This window comes from Salvelinus alpinus, chromosome 28, assembly GCF_045679555.1.
Source record: "Salvelinus alpinus chromosome 28, SLU_Salpinus.1, whole genome shotgun sequence".
NCBI lineage: Eukaryota > Metazoa > Chordata > Actinopteri > Salmoniformes > Salmonidae > Salvelinus > Salvelinus alpinus.
Window position 1 is genome coordinate 12,394,403 of NC_092113.1, and position 17,217 is coordinate 12,411,619.

Genomic DNA, 17,217 nt, shown 5'->3' on the forward strand with positions numbered 1-17,217 from the left:
TAACTACCGTTGCAGGTTTTGTGGGTTTTGACACTCTTATGTAGGTGTCATAACCAGCCATAATAAAATAACTACCGTGGCAGGTTTTGTGGGCTTTGACACTATTATGTAGGTGTCATAACCAGCCATAATAAAATAACTACCGTGGCAGGTTTTGTGGGCTTTGACACTATTATGTAGGTGTCATAACCAGCCATAAAATAATGCAATATATGTCACAACAGGTCTACTAAATATGTGTCATGACAGTGTTATGACCATATTAGGACAGGTCATTAGGACAGGTTGGGTTATGTCAGCTGTTGACATATTATGTCATGGTTATGACCGTGTCATAACGTGTTATGACAGTGGGTGTCAAGTAAAGTGTTACTGTGTGGGTCATAGCAAGCTAAAGCTCCTTAATGTTGCTGCTGGTCAATGTCATTTCTTGATGAACTACCCTTATCATGCATTTGTCTGCTCCGCTATCGCTCATGGCTACGATGTTGTCGTCCTGTCTTCTGTCTGTTTGTTATATGTGTAACCTTGTCCATAGGTATTCCTAGTAGGTCTACTGTGTGTAGCTTACTGAACCACTTGAAGAAAAAAAGTTCCTTCATGGAAAAATGTAATTATTCTATTCCAAAAACTGGTCAACTTGAAGCAGCACTGGATTTAAAACGAGCATGTTCCTAACATCCGGAGTCCGCACAGTCTGCAACCCAGCTTGACAGTACTGGATCATGTTCATTAGGGCACACAACAGAATATGTTTTGTGAGAAAAAGATTATTGCATCTCTCCCTGTTTCAGTCCATTTTCTTCCATTTGGTGCCCAATGAACACAGCCCTAGTTTAAGGAGGCTAAATGTGCTGTCGAGAACCAATGGAAAGTACTGTAGTATTGGGTGTGAAGTCTACACACGGCTGCTTCCTGGGTTACGAGACTGTGTTGCAAGTCCAGGGGAGGTCAGAGGTCAGGCAGGGTGGCAGTAGTATTAGAGAGGTTAGAGGTCATGGGAGAATGTTACTGACACTGTGCTCACATACAGTAAGGGCTGCTTTCCAACAATCTCAAATGGCACCCTTTCCTCATCTCCTTTATGAAAAACACTCAAACTGCTTGAACAAAAACAAATATGAGATCAGGTTGAAATCAGGTCTCGTCTAATTGGCCATGAAGTGAAGGAGTCAAGAAGGACAAGCAGCCATTTGGGAGAGTTGGGACAGGGCCATGTCAAAGATGGACTCCGCCGGCTGGGGGAAGCTGCCACTCATGTGACAGAAGATGTCAGCCCCCAGCACGACAAGAGGAATTAGGATTAAAGCCATACCACAAACATACATACAAACAAACAAACAAACACAGGGAAGAGAGGAAGGCCACGTGGAAATTCAGTGTTATTTATTTTATTTTAAAATAATTATTCTCATTTAGATCTTTCGCATATTTTGTTGCCATGCCATTAAAAGGTTCTTCACTTTGCCCTCCAGTGCTAAACATCTTCTAGTCCTCATGGCTTGAGCCTCAGTTGAGACCAATTATTTTACTTGAAATAAAACTCTTTAATAGTAATTTCAATAGTGTTTCATAATTTACAAAAAAATGAAAATATTCGACCGTGAAATGAGAGGGAATTTTGTTGCAACATAAAATGATATAATGGTCATCTGATATGGTGTCCCAGCAGTAAAGGATACTTTAATATTCCGATAGAAATTCCGTAAAGCTATTCCTTTTTTTCCTAATATTACTCCGGTTTTCCAGATACTCCTTTTGATCTAAGGACCCTGAATAATAACTTCAATAAATGGACCCTTAATTACACCGTGAATCAATACACTCTCCAACAAAACAGTTATAACTGCTTATGTCAGCTACCATCCACATGGCACATGGGATGGTAGCTTATGTGGATTACCATCCACATGGCACATGGTATGCAACCTGTGGTTGTTGACATAAGCATCTGAGTGAGATGCCTATGAATGAGATAGAATTTGTACAGGGTCCCATATATAATAATCCTCTAAATGCTTATTGAGGGACCTCCAATTGCTAAAGCTGCCCTTTCATTTTAATGAGTGTTTCCATTTTCTAGCAGGTAGGATGACCCGTTAGCCAGCAGTCTTAAATGGGGGTTTCCTATAAAGCTTCTGCTCAGGGAAAAAGGGAAAAGATACTAATTTAATCTAATGTGTTTTGTTCCACAGGGTAAAACACTATTAACCTTTGGCACCTGTTTAATTGCCTTTTCAGCAATGGCTTGAACCTCCAAATCTGACTACTGTTTTTTAGTCCAGCACAGGGGTTACTAGGGGGGGTATAAGGTGTGCATTTGTTTCAATTTGATTAGCCTGGCTCAATTTGGTATTAACACGCAGGGCAACCACTCATCAGAAATACTTCCCTCTCTCAACCCTTCCAACCTCTTGTTCCCTCCACCCCCCCCACACCTGTCAATCAAACCTGAATCTGTAATGTCTGTCAGACTGACCCTCATTTCCAAATAGGTTGCAAGGTAGTGCACTTTTCAGTATGAATCAGCATTGTCTACTGTATACAATTTCAAACATGATTTTTCAATCAATTTCAAATTAGAGTATATACCATATATATTTGAGAATGGCATTCATTTATTCTGCAGAAAGTTTGGAAGACAATGGCCATTTAGAGAAAAATCGGACTGAATTATTTCTGATTTCCCTCTTAACACTGTGATAATCCTCATAATTAAAATAGGATTAACATTCTAGAGTCGAATTTTGATTTGATTTGATTTATTTAACCTTTATTTAACCAGGTAAGCTAGTTGAGAACAAGTTCTCATTTACAACTGCGACCTGGCCAAGATAAAGCAAAGCAGTGCGACACGACTTGCTCTCTGGAAGCTGTCGAAATGTTAAACTTTTAGGAATCCCCCAGAATATGAATTTGAGGATGTCACATTTCCAATACTTTTTTAAATGTATTTTTTTTTTAACTAGTTTGACAAATACATTACAGGGGGATGAGCTATCAATGACTATTTAAGCTATGAATGAAAGTTGTAAAACTAATATTTTAGAACTTGCTAACTCCATAACTCATTTGACTCTCTAGCCACGTTTATAATATGCGTCATTTGTCCTGATCTTGTCCTCATTCTCATTGTGCCCACATTTTTAGACAGGTGTAGACAATTAAAAGACGCATTGTGAACGGATTTTGATCAAATCTTATAAGTGTAAACGTGCAAGATCAGGACAAGATCGAGACAAGATCAGGACAAAGGACGCATGTTAGCAGCAGGTATTGGCGAGGCTACTAAAATGTCTGCCTTGTTCATTATCAATGGCGAAGGTGCAAAGATGACGGCTCCCATGTACTTACAACAAATTCCTCATTTGCTAAGTTCGCCCTACAGTACATTGCTCTCCGTTACTGTTTGTTGTTATGGTATTAGCACAGTAGATGGCAGTAATTAAAAAAAAACTGAAAAAGTAGCTTAGATTGTGCTGATTTACTGTCATATTGAACCATGTTGCGCTCCGCAAGAACTCTGTGGGTAGTGCTAAAACAATGACATCATATCTGAATTCCTCCATATTTATGCACCTTCGCCATTGTTATGTACCTTCGCCACAGTTGCCATGCATTTAGGAAACAGGTAGCTCTACGCATGCACATTTGACATGCTTGGATCGGGGACGATAGAATTGTTAGTCGATTTCCTCCGTTTTCAGCTTTTGTTTCATGTGGGGGATGGCCTTGTGATTTTTTTTGGGCCTGAGCCCATATTAGAAATCCAAATGTTTTGGACTACAGGTTGGAGTCGATTAGTATTCTGACATCTTAAAGGAACAATCTGCAGTTTAAACAATAACAAAGCTATCACCCCACTGCTGTTTTGGTAAAAAGCTGAGGGATGGGGCTGGATAAATGTAACCTCTCTCAAAATCATGGACAGAGCAATGAATACAAGGACTGACCATCCATAATATCAACATTCTAGTTTTAACCATGTTTTGAGGCTATACAGTAAACTTAAGATTACATTGTTTACAAAAAAAAACGTATATTTTGGGATATATATAATTAATTTAAAAGTCTAAATATTTATGTAGCAATCGCAGATTGCCCGTTTAAAATGTTGATTTGAACAACAGTCAAGAAATGTATTTGAACTTTCTTGGTGATTGGGAGGATAATGAAGATGTGGGTATTTAGGGAGTTTTAGACATCAGATCACAGGTTGACTAGAGGTTAGTTGAGGAGTCTTAACGTTAGAATAAACTTTCCTCAAAATGGAGGGAATGGACCAAGCAGGACAATGAATAGGGAGTATAAGTTAAACAAAAAGCAGGGAGGAGGTCAAAAATTATGACAAAAAAAAAGGCATTCAGGGCAAAAAATACATTTACAAGCACAAAGTGCACAATGACTGTTATTTACACATACAGCAGTCCTTCAAGTTTCCAGTTATCGAAAACAAAAGTTAAAAATATAAAGACAATTAAAAGAATCAAACACAACCACTTTTTGCTCTGCAGATACAGTAAACATCCACACGTAGTAAGGATCCCGGCTGTGGTTACACTGTTCACTCTATTTACAGTACTGTACATACAGATGCAATTTGCTTGTAATATTTTAAACTTCAGCGACGCAAGATGCGCCTCAGGCTTCTCACATGGTCTCCAACCATGGACAGGCACACACACACGGCTAAACACACACCCACACGTATGGCCAAACACACGCGCACACACTGACAGAAAACCCTCTTATGCATCACCACTCAGGGACACAGGTGGGACTCTCTGCCACCTTTTCACCAGTCTGCATCTTCCTCTATGTAATAATCAGGAGTTGAAGTACCGTCAAACAGACCCGGGTCCATTGACTTGCGCTGCTTGCCCCGGGCGAAGACACGTGACAGAGAGCCCAGACCCATCTTCTCTTTCTTCTTCTTACGCTTCTGGTCCTCCAGATCCTCTAGTGACTGCAGGGAGAGACAGATGAGAGATCAGAGAGAATTAGATGCAGAGATAAAGAGATGAGAAGAACAGAAATATACAACACATAGCCAGTGAAGGAAAGCAATCGAGAGAGAGAGAGAGAGCGAGAGAGAGAGCGAGAGCGAGAGCGAGAGCGAGAGCGAGAGCGAGAGCGAGAGCGAGAGCGAGAGCGAGAGCGAGAGAGAAGTGAAGAGGTGAGGTGAAGTGATACTGAGTGAACTAGTCAGGCATGTGTCTGTTATCTGATAGGGAGCACATTCAAAGAAATGAATACATGAAGAGAGAGTGGCAAAACCACAGTTGAAGTGGCTGGAATAACATCAACATAAGTTTCACAGGAGCTGATCTTAAGCTAGCCAGAAACCAACACATAATCTGTCAACATTTAATTTCTCCCATTCGTAACGCAACTCTATGTAGACATATTAGGCAGCTATATTAGGCAGCTATCCCAAATAAAACCTACTTTTTTAAAGACTGGCTGTTCTGGGGAAACTTCCTCAACTACAGCACAAGGAGCATGCTTTTAGAGATGGGGAGTAGAGTAGCCTGGTCCAAGATCTGTTTGTGCGGACTTGCCAACGACCATGGGAGTTGGCAAAAAGGCACAAACAAATCTGGGGCCAGGCTAGGAGTAGAGTAATCTCGGAACCCAGAACCAAATTTAGCGCCAGCCACTGGAGATATTGGGAGAGATAAGGATTAGAGTAGAGTTGTGAAGGAGTTGATTACTTGAAGGGGTGGGCAGCTCTTACATTACAGAGGGAGTGTGTCCGGTGGCGGGGGGAGTTGATGTCACTGGGGGTGGATGAGCGGTCGCCCTCCAAGGCCGAGGCATCTGAGATTATGGAGGGCTGGCGGGAGTGACACGGGCTCACCCTGACTGCAGCCACTGGTGGGCAAAGGAAGAAATGTTAAAAACAGGTTTGAAACAAGTAAATGGGTTGACAAAGGTAAATGTTTAAAAAAATATCAACCCCATATTAATCTCCAGTACCACCCCAATATCCACATGGGAACATCATGGATTTCTATGTTTTGTGGTCACAAAGATAGCAGTATTTCTGATGACATCACAAGTAAACACTTTTGACATCATCAAATCAAAGTTTATTTGTCACGTGAAGACAACGTTTATTTGTCACCTTTTTTTTATTTATTTTTTTTATTTTTTATTTCACCTTTATTTAACCAGGTAGGCTAGTTGAGAACAAGTTCTCATTTGCAACTGCGACCTGGCCAAGATAAAGCATAGCAGTGTGAACAGACAACACAGAGTTACACATGGAGTAAACAATAAACAAGTCAATAACATGGTAGAAAAAAAAAAGAGAATCTATATACAATGTGTGCAAAAGGCATGAGGTAGGCAATAAATCGAATAATTACAATTTAGCAGATTAACACTGGAGTGATAAATCATCAGATGATCATGTGCAAGAAGAGATACTGGTGTGCAAAAGAGCAGAAAAGTAAATAAATAAAAGCAGTATGGGGGGTGAGGTAGGTAAATTGGGTGGGTAGTTTACAGATGGACTATGTACAGCTGCAGCGATCGGTTAGCTGCTCGGATAGCAGATTTTTAAAGTTGTTGAGGGAGATAAAAGTCTCCAACTTCAGAGATTTTTGCAATTCGTTCCAGTCGCAGGCAGCAGAGAACTGGAAGGAAAGGCGTCCAAATGAGGTTTTGGCTTTAGGGATGATCAGTGAGATACACCTGCTGGAGCGCGTGCTGCGGGTGGGTGTAGCCATCGTGACCAGTGAACTGAGATAAGGCGGCACTTTACCTAGCATAGCCTTGTAGATGACCTGGAGCCAGTGGGTCTGACGACGAACATGTAGCGAGGGCCAGCCGACTAGGGCATACAGGTCGCAGTGGTGGGTCGTATAAGGTGCTTTAGTAACAAAACGAATGGCACTGTGATAAACTGCATCCAGTTTGCTGAGTAGAGTATTGGAAGCTATTTTGTAGATGACATCGCCGAAGTCGAGGATCGGTAGGATAGTCAGTTTTACTAGGGTAAGTTTGGCGGCGTGAGTGAAGGAGGCTTTGTTGCGGAATAGAAAGCCGATTCTTGATTTGATTTTGGATTGGAGATGTTTGATATGAGTCTGGAAGGAGAGTTTGCAGTCTAGCCAGACACCTAGGTACTTATAGATGTCCACATATTCTAGGTCGGAACCGTCCAGGGTGGTGATGCTAGTCGGGCGTGCGGGTGCAGGCAGCGAACGGTTGAAAAGCATGCATTTGGTTTTACTAGCGTTTAAGAGCAGTTGGAGGCCACGGAAGGAGTGTTGTATGGCATTGAAGCTCGTTTGGAGGTTAGATAGCACAGTGTCCAAGGAAGGGCCGGAAGTATATAGAATGGTGTCGTCTGCGTAGAGGTGGATCAGGGAATCGCCCGCAGCAAGAGCAACATCATTGATGTATACAGAGAAAAGAGTCGGCCCGAGAATTGAACCCTGTGGTACCCCCATAGAGACTGCCAGAGGACCGGACAACATGCCCTACGATTTGACACACTGAACTCTGTCTGCAAAGTAGTTGGTGAACCAGGCAAGGCAGTCATTAGAAAAACCGAGGCTACTGAGTCTGCCGATAAGAATATGGTGATTGACAGAGTCGAAAGCCTTGGCCAGGTCGATGAAGACGGCTGCACAGTAATGTCTTTTATCGATGGCGGTTATGATATCGTTTAGTACCTTGAGCGTGGCTGAGGTGCACCCGTGACCGGCTCGGAAACCGGATTGCACAGCGGAGAAGGTACGGTGGGATTCGAGATGGTCAGTGATCTGTTTGTTGACTTGGCTTTCGAAGACCTTAGATAGGCAGGGCAGGATGGATATAGGTCTGTAACAGTTTGGGTCCAGGGTGTCTCCCCCTTTGAAGAGGGGGATGACCACGGCAGCTTTCCAATCCTTGGGGATCTCAGATGATACGAAGGAGAGGTTGAACAGGCTGGTAATAGGGGGTGCGACAATGGCGGCGGACAGTTTCAGAAATAGGGGGTCCAGATTGTCAAGCCCAGCTGATTTGTATGGGTCCAGGTTTTCCAGCTCTTTCAGAACATCTGCTATCTGGATTTGGGTAAAGGAGAAGCTGGGGAGGCTTGGGCGAGTAGCAGCGGGGGGGGCGGGGCTGTTGGCCAAGGTTGGAGTCGCCAGGAGGAAGGCATGGCCAGCCATTGAGAAATGCTTGTTGAAGTCTTCGATTATCACGGATTTATCGGTGGTGACCGTGTTACCTAGCCTCAGTGCAGTGGGCAGCTGGGAGGAGGTGCTCTTGTTCTCCATGGACTTTACAGTATCCCAGAACTTTTTGGAGTTAGAGCTACAGGATGCAAATTTCTGCTTGAAAAAGCTGGCCTTTGCTTTCCTGACTGACTGCGTGTATTGGTTCCTGACTTCCCTGAACAGTTGCATATCGCGGGGGCTCTTCGATGCTATTGCAGTTCGCCACAGGATGTTTTTGTGCTGGTCGAGGGCAGTCAGGTCTGGAGTGAACCAAGGGCTATATCTGTTCTTGGTTCTGCATTTTTTGAACGGAGCATGCTTGTCTAATATGGTGAGGAAGTAACTTTTAAAGAATGACCAGGCATCCTCAACTGACGGGATGAGGTCAATATCCTTCCAGGGTACCCGGGCCAGGTCGATTAGAAAGGCCTGCTCGCAGAAGTGTTTTAGGGAGCGTTTGACAGTGATGAGGGGTGGTCGTTTGACCGCGGACCCGTGGCGGATACAGGCAATGAGGCAGTGATCGCTGAGATCTTGATTGAAGACAGCAGAGGTGTATTTGGAGGGCAGGTTGGTCAGGATAATGTCTATTAGGGTGCCCATGTTTACGGATTTAGGGTTGTACCTGGTGGGTTCCTTGATGATTTGTGTGAGATTGAGGGCATCAAGCTTGGATTGTAGGACTGCCGGGGTGTTAAGCATATCCCAGTTTAGGTCACCTAACAGAACAAACTCTGAAGCTAGATGGGGAGCGATCAATTCACAGATGGTGTCCAGGGCACAGCTGGGAGCTGAGGGGGGTCGGTAGCAGGCGGCACCTTACAGTGAAATGCTTACTTACCTAAACCAATATTGAAAAAAGATATTAGGTGAACAATAGGTAAGTAAAGAATAAAAACAACACTAAAAAAGACAGTGAAAAATAACAGTGAGTGAGGCTATATACCGTAGTGAGGCTATATACAGTAGTGAGGCTATATACAGTAGTGAGGCTATAAAAGTAGCAAGGCTACATACAGACACCGGTTAGTCGGGCTGATTGAGGTAGTATGTACATGGAGATATGGTTAAAGTGACTATGCATATATGATGAACAGAGAGTAGCAGTAGCGTAAAAGAGGGGTTGGCGGGTGGCGGGACACAATGCAGATAGCCTGGTTAGCCAATGTGCGGGAGCACTGGTTGGTCGGCCCAATTGAGGTAGTATGTACATGAATGTATAGTTAAAGTGACTGTGCATATATGATAAACAGAGAGTAGCAGCAGCGTAAAAGAGGGGCACACAATGCAAATAGTCCGGGTAGTCATTTGATTACCAGTTCAGGAGTCTTATGGCTTGGGGGTAAAAACTGTTGAGAAGCCTTTTTGTCCTAGACTTGGCACTCCACTACTGCTTGCCATGCGGTAGTAGAGAGAACAGTCTATGACTGGGATGGCTGGGGTCAATTTTTAGGGCCTTCCTCTGACACCGCCTGGTGTAGAGGTCCTGGATGGCAGACAGCTTAGCCCCAGTGATGTACTGGGCCGTACGCACTACCTTCTGGTAGTGCCTTGCGGTCGGAGGCCAAGCAATTGCCGTACCAGGCAGTGATGCAACCAGTCAGGATGCTCTCGATGTTGCAGCTGTACAACCTTTTGAGGATCTCAGGACCCATGCCAAATCTTTTTAGTTTCCTGAGGGGGAATAGGCTTTGTCGTGCCCTCTTCACGACTGTCTTGGTGTGTTTGGACCATTCTAGCTTGTTGGTGATGTGGACACCAAGGAACTTGAAGCTCTCAACCTGCTCCACTACAGCCCCGTCGATGAGAATGGGGTTGTGCTCGGTCCTCCTTTTCCTGTAGTCCACAATCATCTCCTTAGTCTTGGTTACGTTGAGGGATAGGTTGTTATTCTGGCACCACCCGGCCAGGTCTCTGACCACCTCCCTATAGGCTGTCTCGTCATTATCGGTGATCAGGCCTACCAATGTTGTGTCGTCTGCAAACTTAATGATGGTGTTGGAGTTGTGCCTGGCCATGCAGTCGTGGGTGAACAGTGAGTACAGGAGGGGACTGAGCACGCACCCCCGGGGGGCTCCAGTGTTGAGGATCAGCGTGGCAGATGTGTTGCTACCTACCCTCACCACCTGGGGGAGGCCCGTCAGGAAGTCCAGGATCCAGTTGCAGAGGGAGGTGTTTAGTCCCAGGATCCTTAGCTTAGTGATGAGCTTTGAGGGTACTATGGTGTTGAACGCTGAGCTGTAGTCAATGAATAGCTTCTCACATAGGTGTTCCTTTTGTCCAAGTGGGAAAGGGCAGTGTGGAGTGCATCATCTGTGGATCTGTTTGGGCGGTATGCAAATTGGAGTGGGTCTAGGGTTTCTGGGATAATGGTGTTGATGTGAGCCATTACCAGCCTTTCAAAGCAGTTCATGGCTACGGACGTGAGTGCTACGGGTCTGTAGTCATTTAGGCAGGTTGCCTTCATGTTCTTGGGCACAGGGACTATGGTGGTCTGCTTGAAACATATTGGTATTACAGACTCAATCAGGGACATGTTGAAAATGTCAGTGAAGACACCTGCCAGTTGGTCAGCACATGCCCGGAGCACACGTCCTGGTAATCCATCTGGCCCCGCAGCCTTGTGAATGTTGACCTGTTTAAAGGTCTTACTCACGTCAGCTACGGAGAGCGTGATCACACAGTCGTCCGGAACAGCTGATGCTCTCATGCATGCCTCAGTGTTGCTTGCCTCGAAGCAAGCATAGAAGTGATTTAGCTCATCTGGTAGGCTCGTGTCACAGGGCAGCTCGCGGCTGTGCTTCCCTTTGTAGTCTGTAATAGTTTGCAAGTCCTGCCACATAAGACGACGTCCTCGATGCACTTATTGATAAAGCCAGTGACTGGTGTGCATCATGTGATTTTAACCGACCTTGATCAGGCAAAGGTTATAGTAAAGTAAGACGCATATACAGATTTGCTTGTTCAAAAGTTACCACGCATCGTGACATCAGGAGGAAATCAGTCGTCACGTTGCTTGCTTAGCGAGTACCACTTCCCCCGGTTAGGCTCATACCTGGCTCAAACTCGGGACCTCTGCATTGCTAACACACTCCTTGAGAACGCTCCAACAGTTTGAGCCACCCAAAAGGTACCAACATTTAATGTTCGACATGGAGTGAGCTTATGGTACGTTCTTTACTCAGTTAAACATGGCTAACAGTCCCACCAGTGTCATCCTTTGTCTGTGTGTGTGCATGCGTGTGTGTGTGTGCGTTTGTGTGCCTCACCTTGTCTGTCTGTGGGGTGGCCTGTGTGGACGTGGTAGAGTGTCTGTTGACTCTGCCGGATGGCTGCGGTGAGGGGCAGGTCCGCATGCATCACCCACTCTTGGTTGTTGCCGTTGACAACCGCCTCTGTGGGCATGGCTAGAGACTGGCGCTTGGGCACATCCTTAGTCAGGGTCGCTAAGGACTGTTTCGCCTTGGAGGGAAGACACACACACACACACACACGCACGCACACACACACAAACATCAGCCCCATGCGGCATTACCATTGCCAATTTTACAATCTATTCCTACAGCAAGATGGCTATTCACGATTCTTTGCAAGTGTGTGTGAACGTTCGTAATGTTTATGTGTGTTTGGGTGCGATCAAGTGTGCACACGTATATAAAACAGCCAACTACAATAGTGACACTGCTGTGTGGGTTTTGGTCTCTGTTGGTCTTTCTCGTCTGTCTGTGTTTCATGAAAAATTCAGCCGTACGCGTGTTCCCCTTTGATGTGTGAAATCTCTCACTGACGCTGAGAGATGTACAGAATAGAAGTGCTTACAGCCAACACACAGACAGAGAAAAAGAGAGAGAGGGAGTGGGGTAGAGAGGGGTGGGGGAGAAAGAGAGGATGTGAGAGAGCGACAAAGACATGGGACAAACACCAAATTGAGAGACTGCATGCAGAATTCTGCAAAAATATCCTCTGTGTACAACGTAAAACACCAAATAATGCATGCAGAGCAGAATTAGGCCGATACCCACTAATTATCAAAATCCAGAAAAGAGCCATTCAATTCTACAACCACCTAAAAGGAAGTGACTCCAAAACTTTCCATAACAAAGCCATCACCTACAGAGAAATGAACATGGAGAAGAGTCCCCTAAGCAAGCTGGTTCTGGGGTTCTGTTCACAAACACAAACAGACCCCACAGAGCCCCAGGACAGCAACACAATTAGACCCAACCAAATCATGAGAAAACAAAAAGATAATTACTTGATACATTGGAAATAATTTACAAAAAAACTGAGCAAACTAGAATGCTATTTGGCCCTAAACAGAGAGTGCACAGTGGAAGAATACCAGACCACTGTGACTGACCCAAATTTAAGGAAAGCCTTGACTATGTACAGACTCAGTGAGCATAGCCTTGCTATTGAGAATGGCCGCCGAAGGCAGACCTGGCTCTCAAAAGAAGACAGGCCATGTGCACACTGCCCACAGAATGAGGTGGAAACTGAGCTGCACTTCCTATTCTCCTGCCCAATGTATGACCATATTAGAGACATATTTCCCTCAGATTACACAGGCCCATAAAGAATTCAAAAACAAATCAAATTTTGATAAACTCCCATATCTATTGGGTGAAATACAACAGTGTGCAATCACAGCAGCAAATGTGTGACCTGTTACCACACCATTGTAAATACAACCTACATTTATGTTGATTTATTTTCACTTTTCTACTTTAACTATTTGCACAACATTACAACACTGTATATAGACATAATATGACATTTGAAATGTCTTTATTCTTTTGGAACTTATGTAAGTGTAATGTTTACTGTACATTTTTTATTGTTTATTTCACTTTTGTTAATTATCTATTTCACTTGCTTTGGCAATGTAAACATATGTTTCCCATGCCAATGAAGCCCCTTAAATTGAAATTGAATTGCGAGAAAGCGAGGGAGTGAGAGAGAGGGAGTAAGAGGGGGGGTGGGGGTAGATGGCGAAAGAGAGGGGATGTGGGGGAAAATAGAAAGAGAGCATGAGAGCGAAATAGATCATCATCATCATCATCATCATCAACATCCTCGTCACCCCTAGGGTTGCAAAGCTAATGGTAATTTACCAAAGTTACTGGAATCTTCTGTAATTTAGGTAATTAACAGGTTATTTATGGCAATCTATGGTAATTTAAGTAATTTATACTTTTATAACGTCATTCATATTTAGTATACATTTTTTATATCTGTGTCCATATTGTCCACGAGTTTCTGGTGGATAGACCATATGGTTCAAGAGGAAATAGCCTAATTACTGAAAGAAGCATCTAATCAACAATGGCATTATTTTCAATTAACTCTGCAACTCCTCCAACTATTTTCTTTTTTCACAACTGCCACCAGTTTGGTGCCAAAACACATTGACATAGTAAAATAAATATTAAACACCAAGTTAATGGTTTATACATTTTTGTTGAAATCATCTTATTTGATTATTGTATATACACTAAACAAAAATACAAATGCAGCACGCAACAATTTCACAGATTTTACTGAGTTACAGTTCATATAAGGAAATCAGTCAATTTAAAGAAATTCATTAGGGCCTAATCTATGGATTTCACATGAGTGGGAATACAGATATGCATCTGTTGGTCACAGATACCTTAAAAAAAAGATTGCGGAGTGGATCAGAAAACCAGTCAGTATCTGGTGTGACCACCATTTGCCTCATGCAGCACGACACATCTCCTTCGCATAGAGTTGATCAGGCTGTTGATTGTGGCCTGTGGAATGTTTTCCCACTCCTCTTCAATGCCTGTTCGAAGTTGCTGGACTTAGTGGGAGCATCCCAAACATGTCTGGTGAGTATGCAGGCCATGGAAGAACTGGGACATTTTCAGCTTCCAATAACTGTCTACAGATCCTTGCGACATGGGGCCGTGTATTATCATGCTGAAACATGAGGTGATGGCGGTGGATGAATGGCACGACAATGGGCCTCAGGATCTCGTCACGGTATCTTGGTGAATTGAAATTGCCATCGATAAAATGGAATTGTATTAGTTGTCTATAGTTTATGCCTGCCCATACCATAACCCCAACGCCACCATGGAGCACTCTGTTCATAACGTTGACATCAGCAAACTCCTCGCCATCTGCCCGGCACAGATGAAACCCGGGATGTATCCGTGAAAATAACACTTCTCCAGTGTGCCAGTGGCCATTGAAGGTGAGCACTTGCCCACTGAATTTGGTTACAACGCCAAACTGCAGTCAGGTCAAGACTCTGGTGAGGACGACGAGCACGCAGATGTGAGATGGTTTCTGACAGTTTGTGCAGAAATGCTTAGGTTGTGCGAACTCACAGTTTCATCAGCTGTCTGGGTGGCTGGTCGCAGACGATCCCAATGCAAGAGGAAGTCGGATGTGGAGGTCCTGGGCTGGCGTGGTTACACGTGGTTTGCGGTTGTGAGGCTGGTTGGACATACTGCCACATTCTCTAAAACAACTTAGGAGGTGGTTTATGGTAGAGAAATGAACACTGAATTATCTGGCAACAGATCATGTATGCTCCCTCAAAACCTGAGACATTTGTGGCATTGCGTCGTGTGACAAAACTGCACATTTTAGAGCGGCCATTTATTGTCCCCAGCACAAGGTGCACTTGTGTAATGATCATGCCGTTTAATCAGCTTCTTGATATGTCACACCTGTCAGGTGGATGGATTATCTTGGCAAAGGAGAAATGCTCACTAATAGGGATGTAAACAAATGTGCGCACAAAATTTAAGAGAAAAAAGCTTTTTTGTGCGTATGAAACATTTCTGCTAACTTTTATTTCAGCTCATGAAACATGTGACCAACACCTTACATGTTCTGTTGATATTTTTGCTCAGTGTACTTTACATGTGATAAGGCCACACAGCGGGCCAGAGATAAGTAGACACCTGTGGTAATCTAAATGATCCAAAACAGCCACTAGATGACTTGTGATAAATGACATAAATCCTTGAAAGTTACCAAAAGGCTGGTACTTTACTGGTAAGCTTCGAAAGTTTCCAGTAATATACCCTTCCTTTGCAACAGTAGTACCCTCATCCGAATGATCATAATCATCAACCCCTCATCATCATCACCACCAAAAACATCACCAACCTCTTAAATTACCCGTTCACAATCCTTAGGACAGAGTGCTAAGCATTTCCCTGGTCAAACCATGAGCCCTTGTGTGGAACTCAGATGTTAGTTCATTAATTCATCAATGCACTTCCCTAACAACTACACCAGATGATCCTTCTAGTTACTCCGAGTTAGATGAAAACAAGAAAAGAGGTCAATCAGATTGAGAACATTCAAATCATTCACAAATCGACTCAAATAGGGATCATTCCGTCAAGAGGTTATCGGACCATTGGCATCAACCAGGGGGTTAGTGATGCACGTGCATACCAGAGCTGGGTTCAAATAGTATTTGATTGCACAAGCCTGTGTGGAGTGCCAGAAGGACGGGATTGGCTCTTTTCTGGACTATTCGAATGGTTTCTGTTGCGCCAGGCTAGCTCCATCAAGCACAACTAAAGCATTTGGTGGATTTCAAATACTATTCGAACCCAGGACTCCCTAAATGAATTTCACACTGGGGAGAAGATCAGGGGAATGGCGGCACGCTTTGAAATAGAGCGACGTGGGGTGGGGTGGGGGGGTCACAAAGAGAGGCGAGCAGGGGGTCCGTTCTTACCGACATGACCCTAGGGGAAGGCTCCCTGTCGACGGGGCGATCAAACACCCAGTATTCCATTTTCTGTGTCACACTGTTACTTATCTGAGGGAGGAGACAGGAAGGGCACACACACACACATACACACGTTGAGAGGGGCTGCTCTTCTCTGTGTGTGTAGAAGGAGTGTAATGGTCCAGCAACAGATGTAGCAAAACTCTGGGTTTCTTACCCTGACTTGCTGAACGGGCTCGAGCGTGTGTGTATTCTTCTGTGTGCTTCAGGCTGTATGTACAGTTGAAGTCGGAAGTTTACATACACTTAGGTTGGAGTCATTAATACTCGTTTTTCAACCACTCCACAAATTTCTTGTTCACAAACTATAGTTTTGGCAAGTCGGTTAGGACATCTACTTTGTGCATGACAAGTAATTTTTCCAACAATTGTTAACAGACAGATTATTTCACTTATAAGTCACTGTATCACAATTCCAGTGGGTCAGAAGTTTACATACACTAAGTTGACTGTGCATTTAAACAGCTTGGAAAATTCCAGAAAATGAGGTCATGGCTTTAGAAGCTTCTGATAGGCTAATTGACATCATTTGAGTCAATTGGAGGTGTACCTGTGGATGTATTTCAAGGCCTACCTTCAAACTCAGTAGCTCTTTGCTTGACATCATGGGAAAATCAAAAGAAATCAGCCAAGACCTCAGAAAAAAAATTGTAGACCTCTACAAGTCTGGTTCATCCTTGGGAGCAATTTCCAAATGCCTGAAGGTACCACGTTCATCTGTACAAACAATAGTACGCAAGTATAAACACCATGGGACCACGCAACCGTCATACCGCTCAGGAAGGAGACGCGCTCTGTCTCCTAGAGATGAACGTACTTTGGTGCGAAAAGTGCAAATCAATCCCAGAACAACAGCAAAGGACCTTGTGAAGATGCTGGAGGAAACAGGTAAAAAAGTATCTATATCCACAGTAAAACGAGTCCTATATCGACATAACCTGAAAGGCCGCTCAGCAAGGAAGAAGCCACTGCACATTGGAACAAAGATTGTACTTTTTGGAGAAATGTCCTCTGGTCTGATGAAACAAAAATAGAACTGTTTGGCCATAATGACCAGCGTTATTTTTGGAGGAAAAAGGGGGACGCTTGCAAGCCGAAGAACTCCATCCCATCCGTGAAGCACGGGGTAGCAGCATCATGTTGTGGGGATGTTTTGCTGCAGGAGGGACTGGTGCACTTCACGAAAAGAGATGGCTTCATGAGGAAGGAAAATTATGC

General features: G+C 43.9%; 1 protein-coding gene across 7 annotated transcripts in view; it reads right to left on the reverse strand.

The window, feature by feature from the left end:
* The window catches only part of LOC139557207 (kazrin-like), a 350,504-nt gene that overhangs the window by 15,917 nt on the left and 317,370 nt on the right, over positions 1-17,217 (reverse strand). For 4 of the 7 annotated variants that reach the window (XM_071371696.1, XM_071371698.1, XM_071371699.1 and 1 more), the window contains 4 exons: positions 15,946-16,029; positions 11,486-11,678; positions 5,738-5,874; positions 4,843-4,966 (listed from right to left, as the gene is read on the reverse strand). In XM_071371696.1, the coding sequence (XP_071227797.1) occupies positions 4,843-4,966; positions 5,738-5,874; positions 11,486-11,678; positions 15,946-16,029 (538 nt within the window). Of the gene's footprint in view, positions 1-1,369; positions 4,967-5,737; positions 5,875-11,485; positions 11,679-15,945; positions 16,030-17,217 lie in introns of those variants that run through there. The other 3 variants (XM_071371701.1, XM_071371702.1, XM_071371697.1) reach the window with 2 other exon arrangements.